The sequence below is a fragment of the Perognathus longimembris genome, chromosome 17 (genome assembly GCF_023159225.1).
Source record: "Perognathus longimembris pacificus isolate PPM17 chromosome 17, ASM2315922v1, whole genome shotgun sequence".
In the NCBI taxonomy this organism is placed as follows: domain Eukaryota; kingdom Metazoa; phylum Chordata; class Mammalia; order Rodentia; family Heteromyidae; genus Perognathus; species Perognathus longimembris.
Genome location: NC_063177.1, coordinates 47,074,826 through 47,085,258, shown reverse-complemented (window position 1 = coordinate 47,085,258; position 10,433 = coordinate 47,074,826). Strand labels below are relative to the sequence as shown.

At 45.3% G+C, this 10,433-nt stretch overlaps 1 protein-coding gene across 1 annotated transcript; it reads right to left on the bottom strand.

The window, feature by feature from the left end:
- Positions 1 to 5,463: 5,463 nt before the first annotated feature.
- On the bottom strand, positions 5,464 to 6,313 carry LOC125365741 (tripartite motif-containing protein 43-like; the record flags this gene model as incomplete). Its single annotated transcript, XM_048365972.1, has 3 exons — positions 5,938 to 6,313; positions 5,660 to 5,790; positions 5,464 to 5,548 (listed from the first exon to the last, which is right to left on the bottom strand). Coding segments are annotated over exons 1-3 (588 nt in total), but the record flags the coding sequence as incomplete, so codon positions are not given.
- Between the last annotated feature and the right edge of the window lie 4,120 nt (positions 6,314 to 10,433).

Below are 10,433 nucleotides of genomic sequence, written 5' to 3'. Positions count from 1 at the left end.
AAGCACTCTTGCCACTCGGCCATATCCTCAGCCCCTGTATAAATACTTTAAAGTTTTTGTTTTGTTTTTTAATAATCACACTCCACTTCCAATGAGGTGGGTAGTGTCTTAATAGGGGAAAAACCCAGGTAAGTATTCTAGCAACCTGATCCACAATCGTGGCTTTTTTCTCTCTCTCCCTTGGTGAGAAGTCTTGATTTACCTTCATGCCCTTTCTCTCCCACGAGCGGGGTGGGGGGGGGGATCAGGACCTGCTTCCCGCTTCCCAGCTGTGCCTACTGGCACCCTTCCCGATGGCTTTCCCTTTGCAATTCCTCATCGTCCGGCCCAAGTCGAGATCTCTTATCTTGGCCACAAATAATAAAATACCTTGCAGATTCCCGTTACTTTCCTTTTGGGGCCGGAACTGCCGCTTGAGCTCTGGGCCACCGTGGCGCAATCCCTGTTTCAAGATTCGACCTCCTGGAACTCAAAAAACTAAGCCCCTCCAAGCCCAATAAACCTATTAGGAAATGGGCAAAAGAGCTAAAGAGAGACTTCACAAGAGAAGATATAAAAATGGCAAAGAAACACATGAGGAAATGCTCAACATCCCTGCTAGTAAAGGAAATGCAAATAAAAACAACCCTGAGATACCACCTCACCCCAGTTAGAATGGCCTATACTCTGAACTCAGGAAACAACAAATGCTGGAGGGGCTGTGGGGAAAGAGGAACCTTCTCCATTGTTGGTGGGAGTGCAAATTAGTACAACCACTTTGGAGAACAGTATGGAGGTTTCTCAAAAAGCTCAATATAGACCTACCCTATGACCCAGCCATACCACTCCTAGGCATCTATCCTAAACAGCAAAACCCAAGATATCAAAACGCCATTTGTACTTCCATGTTTATCGCGGCACAATTCACAATAGCCAAAATTTGGAAACAACCCAGATGCCCCTCCACAGATGAATGGATCAAAAAAATATGGTACTTATACACAATGGAATACTACATAGCGATTAGGAATGGGGAAATATTGTTATTCGCAGGGAAATGGTCAGAACTCGAACAAATAATGTTGAGTGAGACAAGCCTAGAACACAGAAAACAAAGGGGTATGATCTCCCTGATATATGACTGTTAACAAAGGGAGATGGAGAGACAGTAGAGACCAAGTCTGTGAACACTGTATATGTGCTTGATACATTGTATATTGCATATGGGTCTACCTGACCTAGACAAGGGATGGAAAAACAGGTTGTAAGATATCACAAGAAATGTACACACTGCCCTACTATGTAACTGCACCCTCTTTGCACAACACCTTGTAAAAAAAAATTTATGTTCAATTAATAATAAAAAAAATTAAAAAAAAAAAGATTCGACCTCCTGCTCTTTGGTGGCCAATTACAGACAAGATTTTCACATATGTGCTCATGGAGCTGGCTGGCTGCGAACCCCCATCCTCAGAACTCAGCCTCGGGCATACAGGCCTGAGCCAGCCGAGCCAGACTGGGTTACGATTCAGATGGACAACTTGTCTTCGCTCCTGATGCCCGGAAAGCACCGGGAGCCTGAGCCCGTAGACTGGGGCGTCGCCATTACCTCCTCCCGGGAAGGGGCAAGGGCCGAACCCCGAGGTATGCTCAGGGAAGGGGAGCAGGGCATAGATGACTTCCAACTGGCGGCGTCTCCTCCCCGCCCGCAGCTCGGCAGTATGGCCCTAAACCTTCCCATCTGCGCCCTAGACGTGAAACCTCAGAAGTCGGAAAAACCGAGGCGATGCCACGGCACAACCACTCAAGAGACCGCGACGGGATAGGACTGGATGTGTCGAGAGACCGGAAGTCCGGTCTGGGAGCATGCTGCTCCTCTCTAGGATCCTGGAGACTTCCCCTCTCTATGGCCCGCGGTTTGCCGCCGCCTGCTGGTGGGAAAACAAGAGGCGCACAGGCTTCAGATGGAAAGTGTGAGGTCTCTGTCTTCTGGACTACATCCCAGGCACTTAATACTTATTCAACCTGGCTGCACCGCCAGCAGAGGATCAGACATTGCCCTCATTATTATAAAAAAAAAAAAGGTTCACCGGAGTACCCTAAAACCAGAGATTCATAGATTTGTTTTCCTTAGTGAATGCACAGCTGCATTTGTTTCTTGATCGGGATGGAGTCTAACTTACCCCCATGAATGCAGGTGAAAAGACCATCAAGCACCATAGTGAAAGGTTTGATCTGTGGTTGGGACTGAGATCACAGTTCTGGCATCTTCTCACAGAACCACCCTCTCTCTCCTCTAAAGCCATGGCAAACCTGTGCTGCCCGTTCCCTGCCCCCACTGTCTCCTCTGTTCACTCAATGTCCAGGTGAAACAACTTTTATTTACTCACCTGCATTTTCTCGTCAACAAATCGATAGGAAGCTACACCCATATAAATAAAAAGACAAGTGCAGAATCTAGCCAAATTGCAAATGTTCCAGTGTCAGTTGTCTGGCCCTGGAAATAAACCACCTTCCTATCCTGAAGCACCATCTGCTTCAGCTGATCCAAGACCCTGAGACCAACGGAAACCACCCAGACTTGCAGAACAAGCTGCTGACTTCCCAAAAACTCCCCCCTGACCAACTGTTCCACGTTGGTGCTGGCCCTATATACCCTGCCTGGGCCGGCTGGCCCTGGTTCGACCTCTCTGATCACCACCAGATTTGTGCCTGGGAATGTACTCCAATAAACTCTCTTTCAAGCATCTCCACAGCTCTCTACTGCTCTTTCTCTGCTTAGTACCATTCATAACCATCATATAGCATCCCCAGGAAAGTGGATTTTAAATGTATTCAAGCCTGCTGAAGAACTGCTGGGCGTATTTCAAAAGCCATTTTGATAGGTTCTCTCTGGTCTATGCGACCTCACCCATGGGGATTTTATTCAGGGTAAATAATGCAAGACCAAAGTAGAGCTGCTTTTCTAAAATGAATTCACTGGACATTTGTGCAATATGCTTGGGTAGTCCACCTTGGGAGAGCTCCGTGCAGATGCCCCACCTGGTTAAGTCTCCACCCGGTTACCTAGGTGACCAACATACCTGGAGACAGTTACATCCCCCTTCCCTGAGGTCACATCCTAATCCACCTGGCCACACACTCTGCCTTAACCTAGATAAGGGAGGGCCCAGCTGGGGGCTCCACATCTCTCTGTCCAAGCAATTCCTTATTCCCTGGCCAGCTGTTCTGTATTTATTTGTTTTGTATTTGTTGACAGTCCTGGGGCTTAGACTCAGGGCCTGAGCCCAGTCCGTGGCTTCTTTTAGCTCAAGGCTAGCACTCTACCTCTTAAGCTACTGTGCCACTTCAAGCTTTTTTCTATATATTTGGTGCTGAGGAATCAAACCCAGGGCTTCATGTATACAAGGCGAGCACTTTACCACTAGGCCTTATTCCCAGCCCCAGCCAGCTGTTGTGGAATAAACCTTTTTCTCCAGCCTGAATGCCCTGTGGTGTTCTCCTTTATTGACTCCCTATTTCATCAACCTTATAGCTTGCCCAATATCTGTTTCCCCTTTCCTGATTAGAGCACTAGGATTGTTCTAAATTTACCATGGAAAGAACGCTCCTAGGGTTCCGTGCCCCAGTGTGGCAGAGTGATAACTCATGAAGTCAACATCCAGGCTACAAGACACCTAACCTTGTCTCTTTAACAAGTGCTTGAATGCTAGCTTGAAACATAAGCTCTCTGATGGTGCTCAATGGTTGGTGGACATATTAATAGGAGACTCCTTACATGAGGGGTTGTGGTAGGGGATGAGTGATTGAGGCAGGTATGAAGCTGATGGACCTTTGTTATTTCTGACTTCCAAGCCTCTACCATTCCTGTTTCCAGAAACCTTTTACTTGCAGCCTTTTTTTCTTTGTGTGTATTACACACTCCAATATTATCTCAGAAACGGAATATTATTCTTTCCTGTTGGAAATATCTTGAGAACAGGATAATATCTTGTTCTCTATGCTCTGGGTGCTGAACATAGTTCCGATTCCAGAACTGATACCCAAACCAATGTTTGTTGAACAATGAGAAAGTTCGTACAATTCTAAAAAGTATAACAAATAGCTGGGTGCTTGTGGTTCATGCCTGCAATCCTAACTACTCAGGCAGCAGAGATATGAGAATCCCGGGTCAAAACCAACCAAGCAGAAAAGTCTATGAGACTCTTATCTCCAAATAATCACCAAGGGGGCTGGGAAAATGGCCTAGTGGTAAAGTGCTCACCTCGTATACATGAAGGCCTGGGTTCGATTCCTCAGCACCACATATATAGAAAAAGGCCGGAGGTGGGGCTGTGGCTCATGAGAGAGTACTAGCTTTGAGCAAAAAGAAGCCAGGCACAATGTTCAGGCCCTGAGTCCATGCCCCAGGACTGGCAACAAAAACAAAACAAATAACCAACAAAAACAAGGAGCTATGGCTATGTTTAGCAATAAAGCTCACGGAATGGAGTGCCCTGAGCTAAACCTGAGTTTAAGCCCTAGGACTGGCACAAAAATGAACAAAACATCCTATCAAGTTATATAGTGGAACTAGCAATAGTTTCTTATACAGGACCAATGGCATAATAAAGTCTTGTTAAAATGCCACCCAGCCCTCCAGAGGGAAAGAAGAACAGGATACACATGGACACACATCTGTCCTGAAATCTTCATTCCCCAAACACCAGCTCAGCCTCCACCCACTGTGCTCTGGTTAATTTTGAGGCAGGATCTTGCTTGGTAGCTCAGCAAACATGACTATAAGCCACTGTGAATGCTACTCACTTTTCTTCTGATGATACACACATGCCACTACACCGATTTATTTCACTTTCTTTCATTTTATTCCATTTTCATATTTAACACAAATGAGTATACATTCAAATTCAAACAAAGCTAAATAAGGTACAGTATTAGTGATGTGCTCCATAAATGGCTTAGACAAATCCTTAACTACTGAATTAACTAAGCTTAGTGCAAAAAAAAAGGCCTGACAGGAATGTGGAAGGCCCCAGTGTCATACTTCCAGATAATGGAACCCTTAACAACATTCACAAAACTCAAGCTTCCATCTTCAAAGTCAAGAAACACACCAACCCTGCCCACAGGCCTCTCTATGTAGTGTGGCAAAAATGGGCAGGTGGTAAACAGACAGGTGTTCTTGTTCCCGTTCACACATAAAAGGAGGAATATGTCCCCAGAGTGAATTACCATGGGCTTCTGCCATTTCCTGGAACTCCTGCAGAAGCCTAGTGCCCAGTCCAAAGAGTCATCCACAGTCAGCTCCCAGTAATGTTTCCCAGAGCCGAACGCCTGGACACCCCATGCAATGGAGCAGTTGGATCCATCAGAATTCAGAACTGCATCATTTTTGTTATCTATCACAGTTCTCACTTTGTCAAACAGCCTCATACCAGGATTCTGTGTCACCTGACTGAAGGAAATCTCCACTCTGTGCTGGTTGAGTTCATCCATCAGTCCAGAGATGGGAAGAGCACGGAGCCTTGGATTCCTTAAATGGGGCATATATACCAACAATGACTCACATCTGGCTTGTGTATTATTCCAGTACATAAGAAGTTTCACATCTAGATTTTGGTATATTTTCATCAGCTCCTGATACATTTTTCTGAGGTGTGTCTTTTTCTTAATCATTTGCCTTTTTGTTGCTTTCAGTCGCTGTAAAGTCACCCGGTTTTCCTTGATAAGTCTCTCTGAATGTTTCTTTGCCTCCTCCTGTAATTGTGGCAGCAGTATGTCAAACATATTCTTGTTGGATCTTCTGTATTCCTGCATATAGGAATTCCATGTGTCGATTAAAAAGAACACATGATGTATGTTTCTCTGGTTTTCTTGTATCTTGTGCCATAAAGATGTCATGTGTTTTAAAATCATCTCCCGGTGGGCCTCAGCAGCCTCTTCAATGGCACTGTGTCGATGAGCCTGGTGCTCAGGAGACTGAGAGCAGAGCTTACACAGCAACGTGCTTTCCACCTCACAGAACACCTGCTTGGGCTCCTGGTGTGTCTCACACCTGTGTTCCTCAGAGCTCAGGAACTGCTGGAGGCGGGCTTTTCTAGCAATGGACACCATATGCTTCATCTTGATGTTGGTTTTGAGGTTTGTCCACTTGGATGGAGCCCTGCAGACCGGACACCTGGCAGGAATGTAGGCTTTTTCCCATGCAAGGTAGAGACATGGTCGACAGAACGTGTGCCCACAGACTATGGTGACCGGGTCAATGATGGTATTCAAGCAGATAACGCAGCTCAGTCCCTCCTGAAAGGCCTGCATGATGTCCATGTCCATCTTCCCGATGAATGAAAGTTTACAGAGCAGATTCTTCACTCGGATCCTCGCGAACTGCAGCCAAGTTGCAAACGCGGGAAGTTCCTGGGTTCCACAGAGCTGGGCCCTGGTGCTGCACAGCCTGAGTGTCAGTGGTTTGGGCCCCTTTTCAGGTTAGAGTGGGAGGGACCTCAGGACTCTGACAACCAATCAGAATGCTTTTCCTTGATTGGCTTAATAGAGGGCGTGTTCCTGATCATTCCTTCACATATTCGAGTTTCAAATCAGTAAGTGGAACTTTAAAACCAAGCCTGTGGGCTGGGAATGTGGCCTAGTGGTAGAGTGCTCGCCTGGTATGCATGAAGCCCTGGATTCGATTCCTTAGGACCACGCATATTGATAAAAGCCAGTAGTGGCACTGAGACCCAAGTGGTAGAGTGCTAGCCTTGAGCAAAACGAAGTCCGGGAATGATGGCTTTATGTCTATGCATAGATGTCAAAACTGATCAAACTGTACTCTTTTAGTATGCACTGTTAATCTTGTTTCAAGTACATCTGTGCATGTGTGCAGAAAAAGAAAAGTCAGGGACAGTGTTCAGGCCCTGAATTCAAGCCCCACGACTGGTTAAAAAAAAAAGAGAGAGAGAGAGAGAGAAATATTCCAAATTTGTTTCTCATCTTTGCTTACTAAACGTTTGTATTGCAACAATTGCATACTTCCAGTATATATATTGTACATTGAGGTAAACATAATTTTTCTCAGAATTAACAGAGGGGTTACAGTTTCCTGTAATGCAGTGAGTACCTTTCTTATCAAAGTTATTACCACCTTCCTTGTTTTTCTCCTCCTTTTCCCCAAGGTACCATAATCAGCTACAGTAAAACCATGGGAAGAAAGACAAACAAAACCCACATAATTTCATATGGGACATTGAAAAATAACAACCACAAAGATAAACCACTCACTTCTAATACTTGCAGTTGCTGAGTTCATAAGATGAAGCTAAGTGAAATGAAGTCCAAGGTTTGGGAAAAAAAAAACTTTCCTTATATTAAATCATTTGGGCAATCTTTCCAAAGCCCAGTTTACATTAAAATGATATTAGATCATGCAATTTTGGGCATATTGTACATCTTTCAAAATAATTAACAATTTCTCATTTATTTGAAATATGCCCGGAGGTTTATTCAAGTAGGCAGGTGATAATAGAGGAAGCAGCTTCATAATCAAGGAGAAGAGAAAAGTTTATTCCTGAACTGCTAGCCTGTGGCCAAGATGAGGCTTTGCTTGAGATAAGGGAAAATCAAGCCCAGCCCTGGCTTAGCCAGGGCAGACGCAGGAAGGTGTGGCCCGGTAAATGAGAATGTGACCTCAGTCAACAGGAAAGTAACCACCTCCAGTTATGCCCCTTACCCAAGTAAATGGGTGGAGCCTTAACAGGGTGGGGGGGGTATCTGCTTGGAACCCTGCTGGTGTGGACCATCCAATAGCCATCATGAATTATAACTCAAAGAAGGAATAATAAAACTAATACAATTGAATTAACAACTACTATTTAAAAATATATGCCTGATGATAATGTCTACTGTTGGATAAGGCTGTTGACTCACACCTGTAATCCAAGCTATGTCATGGCAAAGAGAAAGATGCTCCGGACCCAATGTTCCAAAGACCATCAGCACTCTAAGCATTGAAATACTCATGGTGGACATGTAGGCCATGTTGCACCGGAAGATGATTTCTACCTCTGAGGTCTCATGACAGAATCAAGCAACCTCAGGCACTATCAGGATTTGTCCTAGCAGCAGCTCTGAATTTCACACAGTAGCAAATTGTTGTCTGCATTTGGTCCAGGTTCTCTAAGGGAAAAGTTGGTCTGCGGGAAACTCTATGCTTCCCATGGTGGCAACTTTTTCTGTTGAGTTGGAGATCTCATCAACTTGTTTGGGACTGGGTGTCCAGGAGCCATGGTCATCCTGATTTCAGTCCCCAGAGTGGCTGGGATTGTAGGCTGGAGTACCTGCCTGGCTCTCCAATGGGATGTTACCTAGAGGATTATGCTTTATGGAAGTAGCTGGCTATTGCCACCGCATTAAGCTAATTTCTGAATAACCCCTGGGTGAGTTTGAAGCAGGAAACCTTGCAGGAACTGTCCCTTCCTGTATGCTTTCTTGTCCCCGAGTAAACACCAAGGAACCTGGGGTAGTTGGGCTTCCAGAAGCCTGTTATGTCCTCTGTGGAGAGAGTGAGAGACAGAGAGACAGGATGATGGATATGCTCAGCTTTCACTTCCTTTTATTGAATGGAGCTGGCCAATGTGGTGTCTAGCTGGGCCACATTCTCCCTCTGTGAAAAAGAAGGACGTAGTTTCCATACCAGCGTGTGTTCCATGAGTTAATTGCCAATATGAAAGGGAAGGAAACATTTGACATCTGACCACTTCTTTTTCTTTTTTGAAGATGTATTTATTTTCAAAGTGATGTACAGAGAGGCTACAGTTTCATATATTAGGCATTGGACTGAGCAGTACTTAACCAATAACTTATGTTGTATAATTAGTGGAAAAAAAAGGCCTGACAGGAAATGGAAAGGAGCCCGTGGGGTACTTCCAGATAAAGGAACGCTTCGCAACATTCACAAAACTCAAGCTTCCATCATCAAAGTTGAGAAACACACCAACCCTGCCCACAGGCCTCTCTATATAGTGAGGCAAAAATGGAGCAGTGGTAAAGATATGGTTATCCGTGTTCCCCCTCACACACAAAAGGAGGAATATGTCCTCAGAGTCCATTAGGGTGGGCTTCTTCCGTATCCCATAACACCTGCAGACGCCTACTGCCCAGTCCAAAGCGTCATCCACAGTCAGCTCCCAGTAATGTTTCCCGGAGTTCAACCCCTGGATGCCCCATGCAATGGAGCAGTTGGATCCACCGAAATTAAACAATGTATCATTGTCATTGCAGTTAATAAATGTCCTCACCTCATCAAACAGCATCATACCAGGATTCTGTGTCTCCTGAGTGAAGGAAATCTCTACTCTGTGCTGGTTGAGTTCATCCATCAGTCCAGAGATGGGAAGAGCACGGAGCTTTGGATTCATTGGTTGGGGCATCCATACCAACAATGACTCACATTTGGCTCGTGTATATTTCCATTCCATGAGGAGTTTCACATCTGGAATTTGGTATATTTCCATCAGCTCCTGATACATATTTTTGAGTTGTGTCTTCTTCTTAAGCATTTCCATTTCCCTTGTTTTAAGTTTCTCTAGAGTCACACATTCTTCATTGATAAGTGTCTCTGAATGGGTCTTTGCCTCTTCCTGCAATTGTGGAAACAGCATGTCATACATACTGTGGATGCTCCTTCTGTATGCATGCATATAAGAAATCCACTGGTAGGTTATTACAAAATCTTTATATACGCTTCTCTGGTTTTCTTGTATCTTGTCCCATAAAGATGTCATTTGTTTCAAAATCATCTCCCGGTGGGCCTCAGCAGCCTCTTCAATGGCACTGTGTCGATGAGCCTGGTGCTCAGGAGACCGGGAGCAGAGCTTACACAGCAACTTGGTTTCCACTTCACAGAACATCTGCTTCGGCTCCTCGTGTGTCTCACACCTGTGTTCCTCAGAGTTCAGGAACTGCTGGAGGCGGGCTTTTCTACCAAGAGACACCAGATGCTTCATCATGATGTCGGTTTTGAGGTCTCCCTGGTAGGATGGAGCCCTGCAGACCGGGCACCTGGTTGGATTCTGGGCTTCTTCCCAGGCAAGGCAGAGACATGGTCGACAGAAAGTGTGCCCACAGACTATGGTGACCGGGTCAATGAAGGTATTCAAGCAGATAACACAGTTCAGTTGGTCCTGGAAGGCCTGGGTGATTTCCGTGCCCATCTTTTCAATGATGGAAAGTCTAGCAAAATGATTCTTTTCCTTCTTCCTTTGCCACTCCTAGGCTTGAACTCAGGGCCTGAGCACTGTACCTGGCTTCTCTACGCTCAAGAGTAGCACGCTACTACTTGAGCCACAGCTCCACTTCTCACCGTTTTTTTTTATATATAGCTGAGGAGTCAGACCCAGTGATTCAGGTAAGGGAAGCATACACTCTTGCAGTAGGTCTTATTCCCAGCCCAGAGAGCTGAT